The sequence below is a fragment of the Brachionichthys hirsutus genome, unplaced genomic scaffold (assembly GCF_040956055.1).
Source record: "Brachionichthys hirsutus isolate HB-005 unplaced genomic scaffold, CSIRO-AGI_Bhir_v1 contig_475, whole genome shotgun sequence".
In the NCBI taxonomy this organism is placed as follows: domain Eukaryota; kingdom Metazoa; phylum Chordata; class Actinopteri; order Lophiiformes; family Brachionichthyidae; genus Brachionichthys; species Brachionichthys hirsutus.
In genome coordinates, this window is record NW_027180571.1 from 21,154 (window position 1) to 48,838 (window position 27,685).

Sequence of the window (27,685 nt, forward strand, 5' to 3'; positions counted from 1 at the left end):
GGTGATTGGTGGGAGTAATTGAGGGTAAAATAAATGAAACATTTTCCCCGGACTCTGTTTTCATAGTATCTGTTTTCAAAAGACACAAAGCTGTTCTAAACATCAGGCTGTTCTGCATTCTGATTGGAGGCTCACTGAAAATGACATTTATCCGGGGAGCTTATCAGACGGGTTTAGGCCGAGCGGAATCATTCTGCATTTTATATCTAAAGAAACCTTTTGTTTGTAACGTTCACATTTCTTTCACAGTTTGGTGCATAAGTGTAGGACCCCGAGGGCTCCAGAAGAAGCGAGCAAGACCACTTAGGACTATTCTTGATGCCTGTCTGATCAGAACGGAAAAGTTGAGAGGATGAAAGGGATCTCCGATGAACCTCCGTTTTCTGTGTGCCTGCTGGAGGGCGTCACGGCCCTCTGTGACGTGATTGACAATCACATCTCTGAGCAAACTCTGGTAAGGGCTCTCGCTTGCAGCACTAGCACGTGCATAAAATTCTGTATCTGGCGATTTGTGAAGTGAATGAATGCTTGAGCAAATGTTTTTGTGTCTGAATTGAGTTTCTGATTCATCCCGATTTGTGTTTCCTTCGTTTGCAGTCTGAGAAGAATGCGTTCTTTGTCGCAGACCTGGGAGTTGTGATGAGGCAGCACGTTCGCTGGCGAACTCACATGGCACAAATCCGACCCTACTACGCCGTCAGGTGCAACAGCAGTCCGACAGTCATCAAAGTTCTTGCTGCCCTCGGCACTGGATTCATTTGCACCAACAAGGTTGGTGCTACTGAGACCGCGGCGCCCTGCATAGTGAAAAGAAATGCAAGAGGTTTTACAGGCTATTCAATTTGGATTACAGGGAGTAGTCGACTTGGGACCCGTGCGACTTTCTACAGGTCGGCTTTGCGACCTTTGCTCATCTGTTGTTGTTTTTGTCTGTTTACGACATACCGAGCGAGCGAATCGAGTGTACGACCGATTCTGCGGTCTCACCCACGATGTCCACCGAGAGGAAATCGTCTCTTTCTACTGCTCATTTACAGAATCATGACTCGGCATAATATACTTTTGGTAATTTAACATGGGCCGACATCAACTGTGGCCGTAAGTCGACGACCCCCCCTGTAGCACACCCTCCCTTTCTCTACTAGAGCAAGTCCTCGTACATTGATATATGTAGCTTTAGGCTTTTGACGAGACTCAGAGGCACCACCAAGTGTTCAATGTGCCACAGTGGCGACCCTTCTAATCTTAAAGTATAGTAATAGAAAAACTACTTCTGTTTTCTCTGCTTTCAGTCAGAGTTTGAGCTGGTACAGACCCACGGCGTTCCCTCCCAAGATATCATCTTCAGCGGCGTTTGCAAACAATTATCTCACATTAAATACGCTGCTAAAAACGGCATTGACCTGCTGGTTTGTGATAATGAAGCTGAGCTACGCAAGATTTCCCGCTGCCACCCCAATGCCAAGTACGTGTTCAATAAGCTTTCAAGTCTTGAAGTCATCGATGATGCAACTTAAAAATCATTATTTCATCCCTGTCAAGCACTTTGTATTTATTGTCTCTCCACTCCTGACTGGTTATTATGCTGCAGCCACTTGAAGTTTGAACTCATTCGAGTTGCATTATTGTACTTACCTCACCTGGGTTCTCTTTGATCAATAACTAAGATGCTTTGTTGAACGCAGGTTGCTGCTGCAGGTGTCGACAGAAGCTTCTGGCCCAGACGACGACATGAGCATGACGTTTGGCTGCTCGCTCAAGGACTGCAGGCATCTGCTGGAGATTGCTAAGGAGCTGGGTATGCAGGTCATCGGAGTCAGGTAAGCCCAGCGGAACAGCACTGCCTTGACTGGGATGCAGTTAGAGACGGCGTATAGATTGTGTCCAGGCGGCTCTCTTCACATCAAACCGCTCAAACCTATGTCGAATATGTCATCATTCTTCTTCCTCTTACCCGCAGATGTCCCGTCTCCAGGTCCTGCGAGGATGCCCAGGTGTACATTCACGCCGTGTCCAATGCCCGTTGCGTCTTCGAAATGGGTGTAAGTCATTGTTCAAGTTCACGTCTTGGATGATTGCAACAGCTCCAGAAACCCTCTTTTAGCAGGAACTTGAGTTTTGGTTGCTTATTTAAAAGCTTTTCTCTCCCTCAGGAGGAAATCGGCTTTAACATGAAAGTCCTGGACATCGGAGGCGACTTCACCGGCTCTGAAGCTCACCTGAAATCGGTCGGTACCGTTCTGTGCTTTTTATTTTTTTTTACCTGAAATTACGACGGACACACTAGGAATTAGGAAATCAGCACGATTGAAATAGAAATGCGTTTGCATGCACATTCAACGAATCAAGCCCTAATATTCAACATGTAACGTAAAGGTTTGAAATGCACTGTATTTGTTACTGGTTTTCCTCTTTTGTCGTACAACTTCCGAACCGCTGTCGTCGCCTGCAGCTGTGCAGTGCAGTCATAACGACGGTGGACCTATGCTTCCCTCCCTCTACTGGCGTTTCCATCATTGCTGAGCCCGCAAGCTTCTTTGTGTCATCTGCTTTCACTCTGGCTGTGAATATCATCTCCAAGGAGGTGGCGGCGCGTGATCGGCAGGACCGGGCCCGTGGTCAGTGGCGTGATATTCACCTAAGGAATAATGGCCGCTTGTCTAGACTAAGGCTAACTCTGCACAATGCACCGAGATTGGTTCAGAAGATTTATACAGCGCTACCTTTGAGCCAAAGTGGCCAAGGAAAGTTACAATTGTATAAAAAAAATAATCCATTACACAAACAATGCATTATGTCGATAAATGTGCAGCTCATATGCCATGGGTCAAATGAAAGAGCTGAGTTTAAAAATGGATGCTTTCTATCGTTGCGCTCTACAGACGGTGCGTCGGCCCCTGACGAGCCAGAGTTCCAGTACTGCATGAACGAGGGAGTGTATGGATCGTTCGCCGGCAAGCTTTCTGAAATGCTGATCGCTGCTCCGTCTGTTCACAAGGTAAATCTTCCAGACTTCAGATGTGACCGCAGGAAGCTTTCCTTCTTCCACGCTGCTCACTATTTATGTACGGTTTACACTCTCACCTGGCGGCACGCTTCCGTCTGGTACCTCCGCTGAGGCGGGGGTTATGTGATCGCCGGCGTTTGTTTGTCCACCTGTTAGCAAGATAACTCGAAAATGTCTGGACGCATCTGGATGAAATATTTTCAGAAAATATTGGGAATGTTACCAGGAACAAATGGATTATCCTGGATTATGGATCACTTTGGAATATTAGGTAATATTAAACCCAATGGAGCTTCAAAATCCGGATTGCGGATCCTGCCATTTACTTATAATAGTGGCTTTCTTCTTAAAATATGCATTCAATTCAATCACCAACAATCCCAGTCACAAAGGGGTCCGATATGCGCTATCATGCAAAATGTCTTCTGGGTCTGATTCAGAATGAGGTCTGTTCTATCAGTTCTAGTTCTATCTTTAATACCTCAGGAAACAGATCAGTTGAAATCGGCGTAAAAGTTTTGTTTTTGGACCCTTTCAATAATATCTCTCCACAAAGGAGGTTCTGTTTCCGCTGCCTTTACACTGTGGAATTAGTAGTGGACATCCGGATTAGTTGCATCTTTAAAAGCTCTGGATCTAGATCCAGAAGAATCCACCGTTACTGAAAGTGAGCTTTTTGTGAATAACTTCTAAACTAATAATGACATCAATGTGAATCTAATTGCTATAAAGGTTTTTCTTGGTTAAGGAATCTATAAATAAATGTCGGACAATATTTTTGTAGTAAATCACAATGTAGGGAGACTGAGATGCTTGGCGGAGGTCTGCGCTCTCCGAGTGCTTTTCGATTTCACTTGATTTATTGATGACAAACGTTTAACTTGCTTTGATATTTCGGTGAGACGACCCAAACTAAACACATTGTTGTCGCCAGTTGAGCGAAGCTATTCTGAGTTGGCTGATGATAATTCTGAACGATTCCTTGTGTGTCAGCAGAGCGCTCCCCTGGAGGCTCCAGTGCTCAGCAGCAGCCTGTGGGGTCCTTCTGGGGATGACCTGGACCAGGTAGTGGAGCGCTGTCTGTTGCCTGAGCTCAACATCGGAGACTGGCTCGTATTCAGCCACGCAGGGGCCTACAGTCCGGGTCAGCCGCTCCGCGCCGCCACCGACTCTCCTCCTCCCCCGGTATTCTACGTCATCTCCTCCAGAGACTGGTAAGGAGGATTTACGTCTCCCAACAAAAAGTTGAGGAGGGGGGGATAAAATTATCCCCCGCCTCATGTTTCTGTTCTGGAGAACAGAAAACAACTTTCTACACATTCTGTTTCATCTCCATGGTTACAAGTTGAACTCGGGCTTATTCTGTCCGGATTTGCCCCAGATGAGGGTTTCCCGGGCATAACTCGAAAACCGTCATGTTTTTCCCCTGAACTTTGTGTATTAATCTGTCGTGGACCACCGATAGTTAACAGTAACTAGTGTTTGTGTATTAATCTGTCATGTACCACTAATAGTTAACAGTAACTAGTGTTTGTGTATTAATCTGTCATGTACCACTGATAGTTAACAGTAACTAGTGTTTGTGTATTAATCTGTCATGTACCTCTGATAGTTAACAGTAACTAGTGTTTGTGTATTAATCTGTCATGTACCACTAATAGTTAACAGTAACTAGTGTTTGTGTATTAATATGTCATGTACCACTGATAGTTAACAGTAACTAGTGTTTGTGTATTAATCTGTCATGTACCACCGATAGTTAACAGTAACTAGTGTTTGTGTATTAATCTGTCATGTACCACTAATAGTTAACAGTAACTAGTGTTTGTGTATTAATCTGTCATGTACCACTGATAGTTAACAGTAACTAGTGTTTGTGTATTAATCTGTCATGTACCTCTGATAGTTAACAGTAACTAGTGTTTGTGTATTAATCTGTCATGTACCACTAATAGTTAACAGTAACTAGTGTTTGTGTATTAATATGTCATGTACCACTGATAGTTAACAGTAACTAGTGTTTGTGTATTAATCTGTCATGTACCACCGATAGTTAACAGTAACTAGTGTGTGTGTATTAATCTGTCATGTACCACTGATAGTTAACAGTAACTAGTGTTTGTGTATTAATCTGTCATGTACCACTGATAGTTAACAGTAACTAGTGTTTGTGTATTAATCTGTCATGTACCACTGATAGTTAACAGTAACTAGTGTGTGTGTATTAATCTGTCATGTGCCACTGATAGTTAACAGTAACTAGTGTTTGTGTATTAATCTGTCATGTACCACTGATAGTTAACAGTAACTAGTGTTTGTGTATTAATCTGTCATGTACCACTGATAGTTAACAGTAACTAGTGTGTGTGTATTAATCTGTCATGTACCACTGATGGTTAACAGTAACTAGTGTGTGTGTATTAATCTGTCATGTACCACTGATGGTTAACAGTAACTAGTGTGTGTGTATTAATCTGTCATGTGCCACTGATAGTTAACAGTAACTAGTGTTTGTGTATTAATCTGTCATGTACCACTGATAGTTAACAGTAACTAGTGTGTGTGTATTAATCTGTCATGTACCACTGATGGTTAACAGTAACTAGTGTGTGTGTATTAATCTGTCATGTACCACTGATAGTTAACAGTAACTAGTGTGTGTGTATTAATCTGTCATGTACCACTGATGGTTAACAGTAACTAGTGTGTGTGTATTAATCTGTCATGTGCCACTGATAGTTAACAGTAACTAGTGTTTGTGTATTAATCTGTCATGTACCACTGATAGTTAACAGTAACTAGTGTTTGTGTATTAATCTGTCATGTACCACTGATAGTTAACAGTAACTAGTGTTTGTGTATTAATCTGTCATGTACCACTGATAGTTAACAGTAACTAGTGTTTGTGTATTAATATGTCATGTACCACTGGTAGTTAACAGTAACTAGTGTTTGTGTATTAATCTGTCATGTACCACTGATAGTTAACAGTAACTAGTGTGTGTGTGTATTAATCTGTCATGTACCACTGATAGTTAACAGTAACTAGTGTTTGTGTATTAATCTGTCATGTACCACTGATAGTTAACAGTAACTAGTGTTTGTGTATTAATCTGTCATGTACCACTGATAGTTAACAGTAACTAGTGTGTGTGTATTAATCTGTCGTGTACCACTAATAGTTAACAGTAACTAGTGTGTGTGTATTAATCTGTCATGTACCACTGATAGTTAACAGTAACTAGTGTTTGTGTATTAATCTGTCATGCACCACTGATAGTTAACAGTAACTAGTGTGTGTGTATTAATCTGTCGTGTACCACTGATAGTTAACAGTAACTAGTGTGTGTGTATTAATCTGTCATGTACCTCTGATAGTTAACAGTAACTAGTGGCTGGAGAAGAGATGATTGCGTCGTCTCATGCTCTTCCTCTTCTAATGAATGAATCGTGTCTCTCAAAGAGCAGATTGAAAGGATGCTCTAAACAGTGTGTTTATCCCCCCCAGGTTTGAGATGCAGGATACTGACCTCACCCACGAGGCTACGCTGAAGAACTTCTCACTGGTCCCATATTTTCTCAACTCCTGCCAAACAGAGGCTGCCTGAGTCCAGTGGGGATCAAAGTGTTGATTGTGAACTGGTACCTGGAGAGGTTACCCTTGAGCAAGGCGCCGAGCCCCACTAGCTGCTCCTCGGGCGCCGCCCATCACTTGACCATCTCTCCATTATTTGCATGTCTGCATCAAGTATAAGAAAATATTTCCCCCCACTGGGGATTAATAGTTCATTCAATCTTAAATTTCACTTCACAGATTATCTGTATCTCAATTGCTGTTGTCGTCTGGTGCAGTAAGAAATGTATCGCTGAGTGAAGGCGTATTTAATCAGAAGCTGCTCTGTGACGGGGCCTGCTTTGCTGCAGGGTTTGCTTTTCCCAGCTTGATTGGTTGTAAAGTTCAAATTGTGATTTCTTTTTTCTCAATAAAAAGCTTTTGTCCTTCTGGTTGTTGTAAAATGAGAACTTCTGTTGGCTTGTAGTTAATAAATCCAGTTTAAATCTCTGTGGCGACGTCCAGTCTGGGATAAATGATGGGCGCAGTCTGCCGGGGGCGGATTGGGGAGATGTTTGTTCATTAATACAGTAAAATGTCAATGTCTTTCTGGGGTGCTCTGCTTGCAGCAGCATTGTCAGACAGCATGTGTGCCGCAGGCGGGACAAAAGGGTGGAGGGGTAACCGATGAGCTGATCGAGTAAGGATCTATTCAAGAAGGAATTGTCACCGCTGCATACAAGTATTTAAAAAAGCTATATTTTTTGTTTTGAAGAGTCTGATGCATGCTGGCGTTAAACTGTGCTCGTCAAAATAAGCATTAATAAACGGCTCCCTGACAGGATTGTGACGTGTTTCATTCTGACCAGACTCGTGTTTTAATGAGGCGCCTCGATGACCATCTGGACGATTGCTGCTGGTTTTGGATCATGTGTTCTCGGGTTAGTGGGTTTGGGATGAGGAGTTAAAACCATGGACAGATTATATTAGGAACCCCTTGAACAATCCATGCAAGTGAAAGGACATTCTCAATGACTAACAAAGAACACGTGTGAATGATTATGATTAATTTGTTTTTGTTGCAAGGAAAGATGTTCAAATATTTCAAATAGTTCAAAATGTAATTTCGGTTCGGTTTCTTGAGGTGATCGGTTGGCATGCTTTTTTTTTTAAATGCAAACAATAGCACTTGTATAAATAAATAAAAGCGACCTATTTGGGTGATATTTCAAATAAATTAGATTAGAATTATTGTTGTCAATAAACTTGGAAGACTTGGCAGCAGCAGCCCAAATATGACAAATGTTAGTAGTACTAATACTACTAACGATTCAAGCTAAACGTTTTTGGCTAGAAAGGTAGATTTAGTGCAGAAAGCACAGGGGTGCAGTGGAGAGATGGGAGGGTCTTCCAGCTATGGCTTCATGCTTGCATTTCCATTTGTCACACCTGCAATCTACTGGGTCATTCGCTCCGAAACGGGTGCCATTTCCACTTTGCAATTCGTGACATTTTCATGCAGAGCAAACTCCTTTTTTCAAAACCCACAACATGAAGGACATGTTAATCCTCCAAGAAAACATATTTTCCCACCTCAGGCATAAAATCTTTATTAATAATATCCATTTGATTTACACCTTGTAGCCATTTTTGTACCACCCCGTCACGGACAATATGTACACTATTTGAGTGATGGTACATTAAATAAAAAAAATTATCAAATTTTACTGCTCGTAAAATGTCCTTTTTTGGAAACAATCGATAGACAGTATGTTATTTAATCAGTTTTTCTCATTTTTATGATCATTGTCTGTGAAATATGAATTTCACATGTCAACGGTGTCATTGTTTTTACAAAGAAAATATAGATTGACTTAAAAATTTGAAATAAAAAATAATGCCTTGATTAGTTCACAAAACAAGAACATTATTCAACATTAATTTCTGAACCATTTCATTCTATTTCCATTTCTTTTTTAACAAGATGACTCTGTGACGATCTGTTGGTTTAAGCCTTCATCTGACATGAGGCACTTTTGTTAATTCTGGATATGAATGTAGGCGTGGCTTAAAGGTCCCAAGAACGCAGTTCTCAGGCACTTATATGAACTATCTGTGCCAGTCTTTGGTCAAAATAGCAAACCGATGCTGCAGGACAGCGTCCCCCATTTTTGTATCAAACAGCTCTCCTGCTCCATGAAGTGTCTCGTTCAAAGTGTTTAGCACACTAAAAGTTCTAAAACATTTTTTGCACATTTTTGTCGGAACATTACCACCAAAAATAAACTTGATGCAGGGAAGATGCTGCAGAGCGTGAACGGGCAGAACACAGACACGGGGACGCATGCACACATGTGCATGCACACTTAGTGCACATTTGCCCGCTGTGGCGTAATTTCTTCCAGACAGGAGCTGATTACAGACCTACACAAACTACGAAGGATTGGCTTGATGGTTTATTTACCTGTTTTGGGTTGATAAGGACCCAAAATCACCATAATAGTGTTGAAACATAGAGAAAGTGAGTTTTCCCATAATATTGGACCTTTAAGACTTCAAGACGGACCCAACTGCAATACCCTCGCCGAAGGGGAGGCGAGGGTTTTGCAATTGGGTCTGTCTGTCTGTTTGTCTGTCTGTCAACGCTCATAACTCTAAAACTAGTAACCCAATCGACTGGAAATTTTTACACAAGCATGGTTCTGTCAGTGGCTCGGTCCTCCCTGAGAATGGCGTTGATCCGGATCTGGATCCAGATTCTAGATTTTTTGAAAGGATTCTTTAACATTGTGAGATAGGGCACTTGGCGGTATGGATCTGAAAAAAAATCACACATAAGTACTCCTTAAAGGTCTATGACCATGACTAATTTCGGCCGGATCCGGATCACAATCCGGATCTGAGAGCTGATTTTCATTCTAAAATCAGCATTTTTTAGGAGTCCATTCTGACCTCAATTCTGGAGCTAGAGACTTCAAATTTGGTGTGCACACTCATATTTCATTCTAGTTTCATATATGTTACAGTTGTAGTTGTATCTTTTCCCATTCCGGAGCAGCAAGCTAGCGCAGGTTTGGCCCCTCTGATCCCGAAGCCCTGTTTACTGTCTCACAAGATCGAATGGTCTATTGGAGGCGAGGGTCTGCAATCTCTGATTGTCTCTTGTTACATGTTTTTTGTGAGTGAGCTGAAGAAGAACCACCACGTCACAATAAAATATGTGACGGGTTGGTAAAATTAATCCTAAAATGGCCTTTTTTCTCCATGTATAGTGAGTATACTGAACTTTCAATTGATAATGTAATTTTCTTTACCGGTACATTAATAGTGTACTTTTTTTTTTTTTTAATCTGTTTTCCCTCTCAATATTGCGCGACGGGGTGGTTGGGTTGAGCTTGACGGACCTCATCTAACATGAAAAAACAACAAAAAAGGAATGGAAAGGAATGTCAGAACTTGCCTTCTTTGCTCGGCTGCTCTAGAGGTTCAAATGATGTCACGTAAAGCAACAGTCAGTTATTTATAGACAAAACCGGTCAGTGTGACGGGGTGGTAAGAAAAACTGAGGGACGCGCACAAATAATGTTCTTTTTACCAAAAATAATGTTTTTATTTTGAATAAATATATTTTATGGAATCAGTGACACACTTATACTGGTGGAAATAATAAAGGTTTGATAAAAATCTGAAATGTATTTGGTGATTTGTGGATGCAAATTGACGTTGGTCAATATGGACATGTGAAAATGGCCATGTACTCATGAAAATGATTAAAAATAGTATGTCATGCTCAAAAAATATAGTATTTACTCATATATCATGTTAACAAGAACAATTAAATTAAAAGTTTTAAGCTTTAGAAAGACATTTAGCTAATTTTTTGTGCCTTATCAAACTTTGTGGACTCAAATGGCACTCGTCTCGTAGAATGACTCATATACAGACCTGTACCAGTACGCCTATGGTCTGTGTATTTCGTATGATTTGCAACATAAAATATGACAAATATACATCGGAAAAACATTTTTAAGTCCCTGGATACATTTGTTCCAAACGTTTTTGAGGTTGTTTCTCTGTCGTATTTAAAACTATCGCAGTCATAACAAAATAAGCCTCCTGAAGCTAGTGCATAGGTTGGCCTGGCGATGGTTGCACTTCTGCAAACATGACTCGAGACCATCTCTGAATCATAAATCCCAGGGTGGTTGCCACGCAGACCAGATTCCATTTCAAAGATTATTTTGAAGATCTTTCCCAACCCTTCTGCAATGCGCTGGTGAAGCGTCCAGGGCGCTCCCCGCCCCTCCCATAGTCAGCTGGGATCCGCCCTCACTTTAGGCTCTGGAATGTTGGTGATGATCCAGAAGAGATCATGGATTATGGGAGCAGTTTGAAATATTTGCTAACATTTCAGTCAATGGATATTCAAAATCGCGGTTGACTATTGACGAATGTTTATGGAATGTGACAGTCATGTAGGGTGGGGGGACCGCTATCCCTCACAGCTTAAATGCTGGGATCAGGGACAACTTGCTTGCTGCTACCACCGAAAAGTCTCCTGTACCACTTCTTCTTTGCCTTCTTTGCATGCAGCTTGTCCTGGAGCTCCTCTATCTCGGATTTCTGCTCTATACACTCTTGATCCTTCTTTTTCAGGGTCATGTTTACAGCCTCAGCCTCCTTCAGAGCAGCAGTCAGAGAGACCTCCATCTGATCTTTCTGTTTCACCATCTCATCCATTTGGATGTTCAGAGAAGCTTTATACTGCTCAACCACAGCAACATGACCGTCTATGTTTGTTTTCGTCTCACCCATTTGGGTGTTCAGGTCTGCCATCTGCTGCCCAACCAGAGCAACATATTCGTCTGTGTTTGCTTTCATCTCATCCATTTGGGTGCTCAGCTCTGCATTCTGCTGCTCAAGCAGAGCAACATGAATGTCTGTGTTTGTTTTCATCTCATCCATTTGGGTGCTCAGCTCTGCCTTCTGCTGCTCAAGCAGAGCAACATGAATGTCTGTGTTTGTTTTCATCTCATCCATTTGGGACTTGAGCGTTAGAATTGTCATCTCCCTCTGCTTCTCCACCCCCTTCATGTGATTTCTCTGATTATAGTTCTTCTGAGAGAGAGAAAACATTTTCTGTTCCAATGTTGATCGTTGCTGTTCCTCGTTATTTAGCTTCAGCCTCAATGCAGTTATTTCTGATTGAAGGGTGTTGGTTTCAACCGACTGTGAATTGAGAGTGCAGATCTCTCGTTGCATAATTTCTATCTGCTTTCCGTCTTCCTCCGCCTGCAGCTGCTGGATCTCCAGCTGCTGTTGAGCGTCTTTCAGAGAAGCATTAAGACTGCTAAGCTCCGCTTTCTGCTGCTCAAGCTGAGCAACATGAATGTCTGTGTTTGTTTTCATCTCATCTATTTGGGACTTGAGCTTTAGAATTGTCATATCCCTCTGCTTCTCCACCCCCTTCATGTGATTTCTCTGATTCTCATTCTTCTGTGCGAGAGAAAGCATTTTCTGTTCAGCTGTTGATCGTTGCTGTTCCTCATCATTTAGCTTCTGCATTAATTCAATCATTTCTGCTTGAATGTTAGTTAGCTGATCTTTCATTTCAACCAGCATAATTTCTTTCTGCTTTCTGTCTTCCTCCGCCTGCAGCTGCTGGATCTCCAGCTGCTGTTGAGCGTCTTTCAGAGAAGCGTTAAGACTGTTCAGCTCCGCTTTCTGCTGCTCAACCAGAGCAACATGAATGTCTCTGTTTTTCCCCATCTCATCCATTTGGGAGCTGAAACTTAGATCTTTCTCCTCCTGGATCTTCTCCAGCTGATCTATTGTAGCTTTCAGACTCATGTTATTGCTGGAGAGAATCAGCTCATTCTGTTCCAATGTTGATCGTTGCTGTTCCTCATCATGTAGCTTCAGCCTCAATGCAGTTATTTCTGATTGAAGGGTGTTGGTTTCAACCGACTGTGAATTGAGAGTGCAGGGCTCTAGTTGCAAAGTTTCTTTCTGCTTTCTGTCTTCCTCCAGCTGCAGCTGTTGTTGAGCGTCTTTCAGAGAAGCTTTAACGCTCTTCAGCTCTGCTGTCTGGTCCTTAAGCTGAGCCATATAGTAGCGTCTTTGTTTTTCCATGGTCATGAGCCTCAGGCTTAATACGGTCAGTTTTATCTTTGAGCTATTCACTCGGAGTATCTTGGGTTTTGGTCTCTTTTGCTGCTTGATGCAACAATGCATCTTTGAGTCCATGATCAAATGTTTTGGCAAATTCAGCTGAAAGCTGTATATTTATAGGCAATTATAAAGTTTCTTTGCTCTTTGATGCTTTGATCTTTTGATACTTCATAAATACATTCAACACTCAGTTGATGCAAATAAAACAAAAGTTTATATTGCAGAAGGAAATAATTAACATGTAATCGCAATCGTTTGTCCGACCATCCACCCGTTAGCAAGAAAACTCAAAACGTTCTGGTTGGATCTTGATGGCATTTTCAGGAAATGTTGGGAACCAGCATAATTTCTGGTTGCTCCATAATCCAGGAACAGATGATTAATCCATCTATTCTGGATTATGGAGCAGTTTGAAATCTTCTGTAACATTGGAGTCAATGGCGCTTCAAAGTGTGTTCCTCAATATCTCGGTTGATTATTGACTGATGTTTATGAAATTTGACACAGTCATCTAGGGGGGACCCATCACCAAATTTCATTCGAATCAAATCCATAATGGAGTCACAAAAAAAATATTTAATTTTAACATTGAAAACCACATTTACAGATTCAAAAGAACAAATCTGCAGGTTCTTTGACGAGGGCATCAAAGCCAACTTTACCTGCTATATGCCGTATTTCATGCACCAACTGCTTGTGTCTCCCTCTCAGGTGTATGAGCGGGTCTCCGGAGAGGAGGTGCTCCCGCTGGACAGACGCTTACGGAGGCTGAGGGCCCACTGCGGCCCCGTGGCGGGCTCCATCTTTGCTTTTGTAGCTGTTTTAGATTTCTTCTTCTTGCTTCTGCGGTGGTTGGTTCCAGACCGGATAATGGACGTCGCTTTGGACGCCACTGGTCCTCACGCAATATGGAGGCAGCAACCCAGCAGCAAAGACGGTGGCATAAAACGAGCTGCAGAACGTGATGCTTCAGAGTGACCACTCCACACCTCTGCCTCTCTTCTAACGGCTGGGGGGGGGTCATATGTGGCCCCTGTATGGTGTTGACTGTTGCTTGGAATATGACCTGCTCTAAGCTGAATACTGGAGGATGTTCTTAACCTCAAACATTTTCATTTTCTTGCCAAAAGGGACGTTATGTGAAATCGTGTTATCTCAGATCTGGAACATCTGTTTTCTACGTTTTATCATTTAACCGGATGCATGCTGATGCTTTTTAAAACCATGTCTGATTGGTCATGGACCTGATACAATGCACTAAACAGAGGATGTGAAAGGGCTGCTTACATGTGCGCCTACTGGGGTACGAGAGGAGTAGCTGGTCTTCAGTTGGAATGTAGTGCATACCAGTTTTAAAAGCTGTAAATGAATGCAAATTACTTTATTTGCCAGATTTTGTAATCACAAATGCAACTCCTTTTTAAAGAATTGTAAATATTACATATGGTATTTATATGAAACCAGGTATTTGTTTTTTCTTCCAAATGATTACATGACTCCCAGGAAAAAAGCCTGAAAAATAAACCCTTTCAAATATTTCAAATACAAATTCATTTATTTATACTTGTCATTAGATTATCTGCTGCTTTGCGGCAGTTCCCTTTTTGAGGGAATGGCTACAAGAAACGGCAAAATCCATTACTAAGTGACGAGATGGCTCGACTGGACGAAGAACGCCAGACAAAACAAAGTATCTGTGAAATGGAAGGGGATGGGATGGCAACGGGTTTCAAGAAAAACAATGGAGATTTTCAATCCTGAGGGTGGAGGAGTCTCCAAAAAACCTTGTCATGCACGTTTACGTGGAGAGCTGTACTTTTGCAGGCATCATATATGCTGTAATTCCACAGTCAGATTTTTTAAGGATATACTTTCACTCGCAATTCGGTTGAAACATCATTGTGTCTTTTGCTGAACTCTTATAATAGTCTTTTATACAGATTTTGCAGGATGAAATGCGGAGCTCTGCTCTCGCATCTCCCAGATAGGAAGATGGCTCCCGTTGAATGAGAGTGTGTTTGTCTGCTTTGGTCAAAGTTAAATAGCAGTGCAGGGCCCATCTTAACAACTATTGATATGCATATAGTGTAGAATCTACACTATGTGCTCCCCGTAACATGAAGCACATGTTTTAGGAGGAAATTGGAGAACCCAGAGGAAACCCATGCAGACAATGGGAGAACATACAAACTCTTCACAAATAGGGTTCGAGCCCAAAACCTTCTTTTCTGTGAAGTGACAGTGCTAACCACTACGCCAACATTAGTTTAAGGCTAACTGATTTGGTTTCCCAGATAAGTGGAGATGACACAGTGGAAACTCAGTGTAGACAATGACAAAGTAATATTAATTTAAAAATTTTTTTGCAGCAGGAAGATTTGAAGACCTTGACATTTCTGTGTGTATTTTGTATAATCTACCCCTGTCTGCATGGGTTCCCATGCCGTAGCCATAGCTACCTACATCAAAGCGCACGAACAACCCTACATACATCCTTTGATGTAGGTTGGGTATATAAAGGCTACAACATTAAAGGATTCACCTGAACTGTGGGATATTTGTGTTGGAAAGTGAAACGCCTTTTGAATATAAGTGTTGCTGGAGTTCAACTCAGATCCATCCTCGTCTAGTTGGTGATTTACAAACTTTTTTCCTCACCCATGAAACCGGCCATCTCATCGCTATCGCTTGGAGCCAACATGACCGGTCGTAGAGACAGCAGGGTAAGATGTTCTGTTTGTCACTTTGTTTAAGTGTCCGTCTAAAGCTAAAGTTAGACTGATATATATTAGTTTGACATTTTCAGCTGTTTTCATTCACTGTTTACGTTTGATTTCTACTCAGAATGATGTGTAATGTGAACTATTTCCATTATATTGTATTGCGGTGACACTAGTTGAGCTTCCGGTAGAAAAAGCGGGAGTGTTGTGTTTCGGACCGATTTGAGTCAGTTATTCATTCTTCTGTCAACTGGATTGTGAAGACAGTGGAGTCAAATAAACTCAGCAGAGTAAAGAATATTTGTGTCTGTTTTTCTTCTTATTATATATTTATACAGGGACAAATCGATATCCTACTTTGTCATATTCAAAACATGTCTCTACTAATTTTTACACAGATTTTTGAAAAGGCCTTGGATGACATCACATGTCTCATGTCGCGTCTCCACTTGGACGACAGGCAGGACAGGCGTGATGACTCTCAGAGGCCTGTCCTCAGGAAGAGGAAACTGTCCTCTCAGGAGGACGGAAGCAGTAGGCTGCAGGCTGAACTCCAGTGCGCTCGGGAGACGATCGGACACAGGAACAATCAGATTTAACGTCTTCAACATCAGCTGAATAAGGCCCAGAGGCAGGAGCTCACTCACCACCAGGAGGACCTCCAACCACAGGTGAGTTCATCCTAACTACTATTTCATTGGACTTCAGATCAGATCTGCAGTTTGAAATGGAAGACTGGAGGTTCTGGAAAAATCAGGAAGCAATATATCCATTATGATATATATATTATCAAAGGTTCTTCTTTCAAACCAGTAGTACTGACCTGAAGACACCTGTTGTGTGTTTTATCTTATGGGATGACAAAAGTTGTCATGTGAGCCCATGACAGTTGCCACTGTAATCAGAGTGGCATGAATCATTTATTTTCTTTATTGTAGAATGAGGCGGCACAATAAATGATGAATTATTATTCTAAAAACATACATTTAAATCCCTGCATGGTTTTATGGCTGCAGTCACTGGGGGGGGGGGTTCAGTGAACCACTGAGTACATCGGAGTGTTCTGGGAGTAACATCAAACATCCTTCCTTTTTCATTTCAGAAAAAGAAGCGCAAGAGGAGGACCACCCGACCTCCTGTACAGCATCACGCTCCTTCACCTGCTACCTGGGAGCCGACAGTCCACCAATGTACTGATCGCAAGATTGAAATTTGGCGTTTTCAGCCGAGGAAACCCATCATTTTCCTGGGGGATTGCAATCTTGCTCGGGTGCCGACATTTTCAGACCCCAGCATTCAAGTAGACAGCTATCCAGGGGCCCAGTTTTTCCATGTCACCGAAATGCTCAGGAGGCTTCCACCGACCCGCATGGTGGAGACAGTTGTTTTGTCGGCAGGACTCAACAACTGTCTCGGAAGACAGAATATGGAGAACACGATCCAACAGCTGGATGAGCTGCTGAAAGTGGCCCAGGAAACATTTCCTAATGCCAGTATTCACGTTCCGGTGATCCATTTCTGTGTCAGACTAAGAAGGGAGCAGAAGGAGCGGCTGGTGAATCTCAACAATTTCATTATAGCCAACTGCAACGCTTTGTCAGGACTCAATCCTGCCCACTTCAGGACTCAGCCAAGGGACCCTGTCCACTGGACAAAGAGGACGGCTGATTCTATCATCCACCATTGGCTGGATCAAATGTAAATCACAACTCCTGACTCCCTCAATGCAATTAATTTCCACCCCGTGTCCCACCAGTCAGACTCTAGAGACCACTTGTCCTCCACCAAGACTGCTCAGAAACCCAAGATCGCAAAGCCAATGAAGATGAACGCACCTCGCGTTGGTGGCAAGCGCTAAGCCTGACTCATTGATTGATTGTGAATAAATGTCTTGGTTAATCATCATTTTTGTGTGATTTGTCATTTGAAAACTAGACGGGAACATTTAGGTGCAAATCATTTTTGTCTTGTGACTATTTATCTGACTTTAAGTCAGACAGCGTTCTTTCTCTCTGTTTTTCTTGCAGAAGTAGGTCAGCATTACGCCTTTTACGCTCTGAAGCGTGTGACTGCATGCAGGGAGCAGAGGACTTGGGCCGAGGGACTGGACTGACCTGGTTTTAACAGACAGACAGAGTTACCCCCTTTGGGCCAATCCTGCCCTGGACCTACGATGATCTACCACTGACAGCACTAAGGAGAGTTATTTTAAAGTGTCACTCTCCAGCCTGTAATCATTCTCCAAGAGCTGCTGCTGGTCCACCAACCTTACGTGACTTTAGCGGCTGGATCAGAATGGTAACTACAGTCGTGGTTTGAATTCTGGCTCTCATTTTGCCCTTCTTAAAGGGGAATTCTGTTTCATAACCACCCTAAAACCCAAACATCAGCTTTTATCCATGCAGCCTCTCCTGAGGCAGTGTTCTTTATTCTTCTCATTTTCTAAAGTTCCAAATAAACCAATCTTGCTTTGATGCCAGTGCAATATCTTGCCTCTGAGTCTTTGTACCCATATTAACAACACTAAAGGTCATTTGATAGCTTAGTGGAAAATATCTAAAAATAGCTCTGGGGTTTTGTTTGATGTGACTCTTGAAATTGATAGAGGTTTTTTTTGCAGGTCATTTGAACAGTTAGGGGTTAGGGTTAGGGTCAATAACCTCTTTCTCAATCTACGCAAACACTGAAAATAAACCTAAATGTTTGTTTCTGCTGACTACAACTCATGTGGTACTGCACTCAAACATTCAGGCCAAATGACCCAATGAAAGTATATAGTTCAGTTCCAAATAATGATATGTGCTGCAATTCAAAATTTACACTTAAATTATTGGACACATCATTGATGTCATCAGATATCCCTGGAACTCTTCTCATAACAAAGATTATTGCAATATATATTACAACAAAAAAAATTGTGTAATTGCATGAATAAATTGTAAATCTTATATACGGTATATTGCTTAGAGCTTATTTTGGTTTATTTAAAATGTTTGGATGGTGGTAACTAACTAAACATGTTCAATTTCAGACCAACAGCAGAAAATGATTCAAATATCTTTTAAAAACATTCTGATTCACTTTTACATTTTTGATAGTTGGCGTATGAAGATACCAAGAACAATTTATAGCCTTTTGGTGATGATCCAGATCACCATGTGGACGGTGTAAATCTAGTTAGGAGGGGAATGAGCTGCTTGGCGGAGGTCTGCGCTCGCTGAGTGCTTTTCTAGTGTTGGAAAGTTGCATATTTAACTACCGACAATGTAGAACTGGATTCTGAAAGAGTGAGGATGGCCCTCATGAATCGTTCGCCTCTTGCCAATGAAACTCTTTACCTGTAGAATGGTCAAATCAGGTGTTTGTGAGTCGGACGTCATTTGAGTGTGGTCATCATGAAAGCTAAAACCTGCCATCTGCTGGTGCAAATCTTTTTTGATGAAGTTTTGATGAACCTCCAAGGAGGTTATGTTTTTGAGGCGTTCGTTTGTTTGTTTGTCTGTTTGGACTATGGAAAAACTTCTGGATTGAGCTCGATGAAAAATAATTATATTTTGAGAGCAATCTGAATACCCGTCTGGATCCAAAAAGTATCCGGATTTTCTCTTCTACTTATAATGGAGGCTTTTTCAAAAAAATCATATTTTGTCAAATATGCATTCAAATTCAGTCACCAAAAATCACAGTCATAAAGGGGTGTGATATGAATTACCATGCAAAATGTCTTCTGGAGCTGATCAAGAATGAGTTCAGGAAAAAATCTGAAATGTTAACATTGAAAACCCATTTATGGATTGAAAAATCAATTAAAAATACACACTATCTCTGATTCACGTTTACTTTTCTTGTTTTTTTGTGTAAAGATACCAAGAACAATTTAGAACCTTTTGATGATGAACTAGATCACCATGTGGATCATGGATAAAAATAAATAAATGTAAATAACATTACCTCTGCCAAGGAAGTGCTGAATAATTGCTGAAATAATGATGTCAATGTGTAATAAATTTCTCAATGTATATTTTATGGTCATTTAATTTAAACATTTTAATAAAATAAAATAAGACTATAATTTTTGGTGGGGAATGAGCTGCTTGGCGGATGGTTGCGCTCTCCGAGTGCTTTAACTGTTGGTTTACATTACAATCTTTAGTTCATAGATGAGTTTTAGATTTTCTTAACATACAGACCTTGATTATGGTAGGTTCATTGTAGTAAAAACGATTCTATGAAATATTTTGCAAGCCAGAAATACAAAAATTACTACTGTGTATCTGTTTATTTGAAGAATTGCTACTCATCCTGTGATCCATGGTATATGAAGTTTCCTGTACTTTTTCTGATTGTCTACCATAAAAGGCCTATTCACATTCTCACATCCAGGAAACTGCCCAAGATTTAAATACTGGTTACTAATGATCAAAGGATGCACTTGTTTTTATAAGATTTGTTAAAGGATATTCCTCATTCCACATCACGATTGTTTCATATTCTCATGTCCAAATTGGGCGAGCATTCTTGCAGTACTTTAACTGGGTTTATTGGGATATTACGCACTCAGAATGTTTTCCATGGGAGGGAGTGCTACATGAACGGATTGATAGTCTTCGTTATAGAGCTCAGATCTGACATATTTCTGTTTTAAATACAATTCTGGTGTAAGAATAGCAACTTCACTTTATGGCTCCCATTTGACTTTTTCCATTACCTGACTAATGTTGACTATATTCTGAATATGATGACTGTGTTCACTTAAAATGTAGTGGCTTAATTTTAAGTCGTTTCTGGGTTACAGACTGGTACTGTATATGTCCTTCTGCAACATTGACTTTTGTCATTTTATAATTTAATGTCACATAATTCCGCTGAACCTGAGTCTTTATTACAAGGCATTCACGCCAGAAAGCACAACAAAGTCGCAGAAACCCTCAGTGATTAATCAGGCCTGGAATTCAACATCCTACTAAATACGATTGTGATACCTAACTCTTTCTTTCGCATTTGATATAAAAATCCTTGAATGCAAATGAAGCTTATATAAAACCCAAATAAGCACAATCACACTAACTGAATGAGAACAAAGACTGGTACGTGAATCAGTGTACATAGTAATATGTGATGACGCGCTTCCTGCCTTTCTTCTTCGGGCCAATCCGGACTCATTTAACACATTTCCTGTTTGTGCTCCCTGTCCAACCAGCACAGCGGTTACATGTGCGCTTATCAACACACAGACAAGAAACCTGGTAGAGTTAAGATGGCGGCGTGTGGGTGAGGAGGCTGGGATCTAAACGCGAGGTTTTTTTTTGGCCATTAAACGGTTCCTATGGTCCCACATATATACAGTAGTCGAACGAGTATCGATTTCCACATATTCCACACCTCTCTGTGTGGTTTCGGATTGAGCCCATGACATCCATTCACTTCGTGGTTCACCCGCTACCCGGGACCGAAGATCAGCTCAATGACAGGTATTTTACTGAGGCCCGTAGAAAAGATTATTAAATCAGTATTTACTTGTGGGGAAACGACATGGGTAATTCAAGGTGGCATTTACAGGCCACGTCGGTATTGTCGTGCGTGCGAATTTGGGTTTAAAGAATATAAATGACCCCCTACGGGGTTGAATCGAGGCCCGGCATCTTGAGCAACCCTGGTTAGCCTGCTGCTACCTAAGCAGGCGGTCCGCTGCTAACATGAATGCTAGCGTGTGAGCTGGCTGTCGTGCGGGAAGCTAACGCTAGCAGGCTTGTTTCCTTGCGTCTCTGGGAGGATTGGCTCATAGTCAAAGTTGAGATAGACAATGCGGGTTGGGGGATGGGGAAAAGAGAGGGAAATAAAGGTCGTGAACCATAAAGTTGGAGCAGATCTACTATATTTCGTGTTCTTGCTTTAATTTCGACTCGTTTGATATATATTACTGTTTGTTTTGTGGCCGTGTCGGTCATAATCATGATCAATGAAGTAGCTAATGTTAGCTAACTGATAGCTAATGCTATTAGGCGGATTCGATACCACGCTCAATGCTAAATGTTTTGATTTTGATGTCTTTTGTGACCGGACGGTTTTGAGAGGTCTTTGGCACACTTTGAAATAGTGTTGTAAATGATAATTTCGTTTGTCTGTGTTTAACAATGAGTGCTGTGATAAATATCTGAGATCTGCAGCGTCGCTTCCACGTTAATCCTGACGTCTCCTCTAATGAGCGTACACGCTTATGCTACTTGTGTGTTTGAGCAACGCTCGGTTCTTCTCTCCACATCGCGTTGCAGCCTCCTTTTTTGTCCATTGTTAGCGATTTTGCCAGTGCAATTTAATTACTTCATTCTTGCACAAAGAAACTGTTTGTAGCGAAGTGATGGTTTAATGTGTTTTTATTGTCATTTTTTAAAAGAAATTTATAGTTTTTTGATGAAAAAGAATAATTAATAATAATAATAAACCTATTTATATCATCCATTGAAAATGAACTGATTATTGACAAACTCCATTCATGGACAATGAGCTTGAGTCCTTTCTTCTTCTTCAAAATGACCTTTGAGATCAAAATGTATGATCAGTGTTTATTCCTTTTTGAAATTGGTGCACATTTAAGTTTGGGGGGCATTTTTGTTATGACTGACAGGAAAGCTTAGTTTACTCTGCTGGAAGTGACTCTAAAACACTCGAAATATCTTGTTGGTATGGGCCATCAGTTCCTTAAAGAGCCAAAGCTATTTCTTCCTGAGGCATGCATGCCATGCATGCTGCAGGCACCATGTGTTACTGGGAGGCCCCCTCTTCTCTTTCCTCATGGAGGAATTTGCAGTTGTCAAAGAAGCCAAGTGCTTGTATCTGAAATAAAGCACCTTGTTCTGGCTTGGATCATTCAAAGTGATTGTCTGGCAGGGATATTTGGGCACATGTGCTCAAACAAATGTGAGTGGGTTTTTTTTTTACCTAAATGAGGACTTCCTCGACACATAAACAGATTGCAAATAGCATTCCTTGCTGTACTTCAGAGATTTTTGAATTTGTTCATTGAGGCTAGTAGATTTTGTGTTTCTGCTAGTTTGGTGCTAATTGTTTGAGCTGAATGATTATTGGCTTAACTATATTCTCTTAAGTGTTTGGATGGGATGCATGAGTCAATCATTTGTCCCTGAAGTGTGAAGATGTTTCTCCTTTGACAGTGTATGTGTGAGGCACAGGTCATTTCTGCGTTTTCACCAGACGGGTGACGTCTTTTCTCATCCTGTCCGGCCAAGCTAAACGGGCGCTTGCAATGCAGCAGGGGGGCCGAGCCATCGGCTCGGGCAAGTCGGCGGGGCTGTCAGTGATTCAATGGCAGCGCAGACGGAGACAGCGGCTGACTTTAAGACCTTTGCGGAGGTCGACAAGATCTGTGGATAAAATAGGTTTATATGTAGAAATCACGCAAAATCAAGGAAATCCCTCATCTTTAGACTTTGTAGACATAAAATAGAAGCCACTAACGAGGTAATACCATTGAGGTTTGAGGAGTTAACAGTCAGTGTTTGTATCTTGATACCAGGACACAACAGTCATACAACAGCACCGCTCGGAAGGCAATTATCTACAGTGCTCTTTGTTACTCACTAGTGCATGTGTTAGGTAGCATGCAGGTGCGATGTATAACACAGTGGTCTATTGGGATGTTTTTAGTGCTTAACAAAACCGTGTAACAAAATAACATAGCAAGAGCAGTCGAAAGCCAAACCTACCCCATGGCTGGTGATTTTGTGTGATTGGAGGATAAGTGGTTCACAGACCTCTTGCTGCCTCCACAAATCGAAGATTTGTCTGACAGCCTTATCCCTTGACTTAGTTGTTGAAACAAATTAATTTAAGTATATTTTTCATCATCAAATGGCTCAATTTGTTGGTTGAAAATGTTTTATAATGTGCAAAAGGATTACATTTTCTTGAATTTAAGGCAAACTGATGCACTTGAATTCTTTTCTGGTTCAGACTAAAAAAGGTTAAATTTCATCTTTGCTGTGGATCTATGCCTTTTTTAATTGTTAAATGTTAATAGTGATGCAAAGTTATGCAGATGTATACTTGTAACAATTTTATAGACAAATTATACTATCTATTGAGGGGGCGGGGAGGGGCAAAATGTTAGCTTTTTTCCCAGGGGGTGGACTTACTAGAAAACAATTAAGAGACTGTTGTAGAGAGAGAGAGGCATTATGTAACAAGGGATGGCCGTGTGTGTTTTTAAAGCCACTATGTTGGCACTATTACCTCTAATTCTGTGTGTTGTCAGCTTTGGTTAACAATTTGTGACAACCATGTTTACATGTTTGTCTTCCGGAGCAAGCGTTTCATCATGTTTGACAGCCGATGCTACAAGTAAAACGATCTTGACTTTAGGTATGCTGCGCCACCAATGGAGTCCTTAATGCCCCGGTGCAGATTTACTAATGCTCATCAAGGATGGATCATTGTTATTTACCTCACAATCAGATTATTGTTTTTGTAAGGAAATGTGTGGAAGCAATGTGAACTAAAAGTTCCTCCAATTCTTTTGTTTTATGACTTAAAAAGATGCACGAGTCAAAGCCACTTAAAATGAACTGAAATGGTCTGCTAGAGTCATAAGCATGCAGTGGATCATGTATTATAGTAATTGTGACCTTTCAGCAATGCGCAAGTCAATACCCTCAATTACTCCTGTCCTAAATAACTCTCTCATGCATCTGTTCTCCGTCTTCTTGTCAGGCTCCGTGAAGTCTCAGAGAAACTCAATAAATACAGCTATAACAGGTAAGTTTGTGATTTCTTTTTATTGAATAATTATTTCCCAGCTGAACAAAATCTTTTTATGAAACGTTACTGCACACACTGTAGAAACATGGACATTTCTGGATTAAAGATTACCAGAGAAAAACTGGTATTGTGCAGATTTCCTCCTGCTCAAAAAGTGAAAAACCTGCATCGACGAGAGTGAACTGCGTCAGACCAATAAAGACCTTTGCTGGAGGGTGACTTCTTGCAGATTGGATTGCACTTACTTTAGCCCATTCAATTAGAAATGATACGACCAGTGACTATTAAGAGAAATACTTTTATTGCAAAAATATTTTTTTTTGAAGGATACTGATATTTTGCTAAAGAGCAAACAGAAGGGATTCAGTCAAGGATTTTTTATTTTTTCCTCAGCTTTTATGTTTATTCGGCAAGGAACCGAGAAAAGAAGCATCAGTGCCGCACTTACTTCAACTTGCTATCTAAGCTAACAAAATGCATGGACACTGTTTTTGTCAAGCAAGGTAAAAATTAATTGACATTACCTGGCTAGGGAGGGGCAGCTCATGTTTTTAATTTACGTCACTTTGGCATTCTTTGGCAGGTGAGCTAGTGCTCGGGGCAGAGGAAATGTAAAGTAATTCAACGTTCCCCACATTGTAATATATCAAAGCTGGTTGAACATCTGTGAAGTTACCCTGCCAAATAAAATATGAACAGGAACTTGTTTATTCTTATCTGTGCTGTTTCTTTCTCACTGCAGCCATCCTCACCTCAGTCTACTGGAGCAGGCCACCTTAAAGCAGTGCGTCGTTGGTCCGAACCATGCCGGATTTCTTCTTGAGGTAATGTCATGAAACTCTACATTTAAGTAGGAATCAGGCACTTACCTATATATGTATATATGGCTTTAGGTATTTAATCACACACACACTGTTTTTTTTATTTGCTGGCCAGGCCACCACTTCAGTTCTGCAGTTCATTATAATAGGAAGATGTAAATTGGAATTGGGCCACCATCGGCGGATGACCTGAAATGAAACAAGGACATTAGGGAATTTGCCTCTCTTTCGATTTTTAGTAGAAGAGAGAAAAAAGCCATTAACAGACCTTTGTGCAGACTGAGAAGGATGGAAGAGTAGTAATTGACCTCATTTTGCTAATTTGGGCTTTAGCAGAAACTTGAGCAAACTGGCCATGTGGATGGAAACGTGTTCTTCATCTGTGGAGTCAACCGTTTCCTTTTTTTTTAACACTGCAGTTGTGCAAGAAACCTTGTGGACAATAGTGTATTTATCAGTGCGATCTAATTGAACTGGCTTGGATGCAGTCATAATGACATCACCTCTGAGAGGAATGGACAGTTAAAATATGTCATAGCATGAGGTGTGCAAAAGGCTATGTAGTGTTTGACTTCATAGTGTGTACAGTGATTTCAGTTTTCTCTTTCGAATTGTATAAACTCCAGCGATGTCACACTTTTTGTTTGTGAAATGTGAAACGCATCTGTTTCAGGATGGACGTGTGTGTAGAATCAGCTTTGCTGTCCAGCCTGATCGCCTGGAGCTCAGCAAACCGGATGGCAGCGATGGGTGAGAGACCTCTTTATGATGGGATGTGTCCTGCAGATTGCTTTGGCACCGGGTTGGAAAACCAATTGCTCATGGATATGTCCAGTACAAAACATTCCGCGCATGCTTAGGCGTACTTGTGGTGATTCCTTTGAATTTAGCCCTTGTCGACTGAGAAAGAAGCAATTGGACGTTTTTTTTCTCCTAGAATGATGCTGGTTCCTTACTACAAATAACCGTAAGGATTAAAACAAGTAATTTCTGACATCTGACATATTAAACTGCTGTTGGTCAGGCTGAGGATGCATTCCATTAAGATCAATTCTAAAATGGGAGAAAGCAGTTGCAGACCCAAAACACCAAGAACTTTTTGAAAAGGAAAGTCTTGAAGGAGGAACGAGTTGCAGCCAATTCTGATTCCCAAGGGTGTTGCCATGCTAGTCTCCAAAATTCACAGTATGCTTGTAATGCAATTTGTGCAACGAATCCTGAACCAAGAGGTATGACTTTAGATTACCTGGGGCAAGTTTAGTTTATTTTTACCCGGGTAATAGTTATCTTTCGGCCCTCTGTAGGTTTGTACCTGATCTCCCATTTTTTGTTTCCAGTTCAAAGTTGAGCAGTGGTTCAGGGACAGGAAGGAGCTCCAGGCCAGGCAGGACTAGTGATCCGCCCTGGTTCCTGTCTGGCTCTGACACACTTGGCAGACTGGCAGGCAACACCCTTGGGTAAGTTCTGGCAGGGTTGACAGGGACAAACAGTCCTGTGGCAGCTTGGTGTTGAGAGCGCAGCAGCGACGCTGCAGCGGTTCGAGGGTGTTTTCCCCACAGTGTTCGTTATTCTGTAGCGTGAACTTTATGGTGCTGAAATTTGTAATGAATAACTGGCATCAAATAACATGGATGGAAAAAGTAAAAGAGAGTTGACTCTGCTAATGCTGCGTGATGCTAGCTGACGTCTCTACTGTCGCAGAGCCGCAGTCCTTTCATACACAGATGTGGCTGTCGCATGGTGTTTGGTACCTGACAACGGCCTTGCGCCGTATATACGTAACAGGAGTCGCTGGAGCTCTGGGGTGAACGGTGGCAGTGGAGGAGGTGGAAGTGGAGGAGGAGCCGGGGGCGGTGGAGCAGGAGGTGGCAGCAGTGGAGGTGGAGGGAGCGGCGGTGGAGGTGGAAGCGGAGGAACATCGGGCAGGTCATCGACGCCAGCACGCGACTCCCGTCGGCAGACCAGGGTGATCCGAACCGGGAGGGACCGTGGTTCTGGCCTTTTGGGTAGCCAGCCTCAGCCGGTCATACCAGCTTCTGTCATCCCCGAAGAGCTTATTACTCAGGTACGAAAAACGCTGCATTTTAAGCATGTTTCGTCCTTACAAACGTATCCTTGGTCTTTCCTGGGTGTCTTTCGAACATACAAAAAAACAGCGCTGTTAGGGATCAATAAGAATTAAAAGCTGCTTTCTACCTATATCTCTGTACTTTTCCTCCAGGCCCAGGTAGTCCTTCAGGGAAAGTCACGGAGTGTGATCATCAGAGAACTCCAGAGGACCAACTTGGATGTCAACCTTGCCGTTAACAACCTGCTGAGCAGGGATGATGAGGATGGAGATGATGGCGATGACACAGCCAGCGAGTCCTACCTCCCCGGAGGTTTGTTAGTAAAACTGAAAATGGCAACAACAACAAAAGGGCCAATGAGTCATCAAACGTGATGATAATATTTGCAATTTCATTAGTTGATAGCTACTTTTGAGATGATGTAGCAGTTCAGAACATTCTATTACAAATAGACTTCATTTAATCGCATCAAATTCAGTCTCGGTAGCATTTATCAAATTCATATCGGTGTGTGTACGGTTGAGTCATATTCGCGATAATACCCGTACAGCTATAAAAATAAGAATACC

At 41.5% G+C, this 27,685-nt stretch overlaps 2 protein-coding genes across 2 annotated transcripts in view; both read left to right on the forward strand.

Moving 5' to 3' along the window:
• Positions 1-252: 252 nt before the first annotated feature.
• Positions 253-7,073, forward strand: LOC137916009 (antizyme inhibitor 1-like). Its single transcript, XM_068759133.1, has 10 exons — positions 253-454; positions 598-771; positions 1,293-1,465; positions 1,686-1,820; positions 1,961-2,042; positions 2,154-2,228; positions 2,453-2,618; positions 2,883-2,998; positions 4,004-4,221; positions 6,516-7,073. The coding sequence occupies exons 1-10, from the start codon at positions 353-355 to the stop codon at positions 6,613-6,615; spliced, it is 1,341 nt and encodes a 446-aa protein (XP_068615234.1). The 5' UTR covers positions 253-352; the 3' UTR covers positions 6,616-7,073.
• A 13,787-nt stretch (positions 7,074-20,860) lies between these two features.
• The window catches only part of LOC137916008 (E3 ubiquitin-protein ligase UBR5-like), a 34,685-nt gene continuing 27,860 nt past the window's right edge, over positions 20,861-27,685 (forward strand). Inside the window, exons 1-7 of the mRNA XM_068759132.1 lie at positions 20,861-20,922; positions 24,179-24,223; positions 24,969-25,050; positions 25,721-25,797; positions 26,385-26,504; positions 26,833-27,112; positions 27,269-27,428. Of these exons, the coding sequence (XP_068615233.1) occupies positions 20,861-20,922; positions 24,179-24,223; positions 24,969-25,050; positions 25,721-25,797; positions 26,385-26,504; positions 26,833-27,112; positions 27,269-27,428 (826 nt within the window). The remainder of the gene's footprint in view (positions 20,923-24,178; positions 24,224-24,968; positions 25,051-25,720; positions 25,798-26,384; positions 26,505-26,832; positions 27,113-27,268; positions 27,429-27,685) is intronic.

Excerpts from the sequence above, each read along its gene's own strand:
- LOC137916009 (XM_068759133.1), top strand. The coding sequence starts at position 353 with ATGAAAGGGATCTCCGATGAACCTCCGTTTTCTGTGTGCCTGCTGGAG. Across the intron at positions 772-1,292 it reads GATTCATTTGCACCAACAAG|TCAGAGTTTGAGCTGGTACA; the intron begins GTTGGTGCTACT and ends CTCTGCTTTCAG. Across the intron at positions 1,821-1,960 it reads ATGCAGGTCATCGGAGTCAG|ATGTCCCGTCTCCAGGTCCT; the intron begins GTAAGCCCAGCG and ends TCTTACCCGCAG.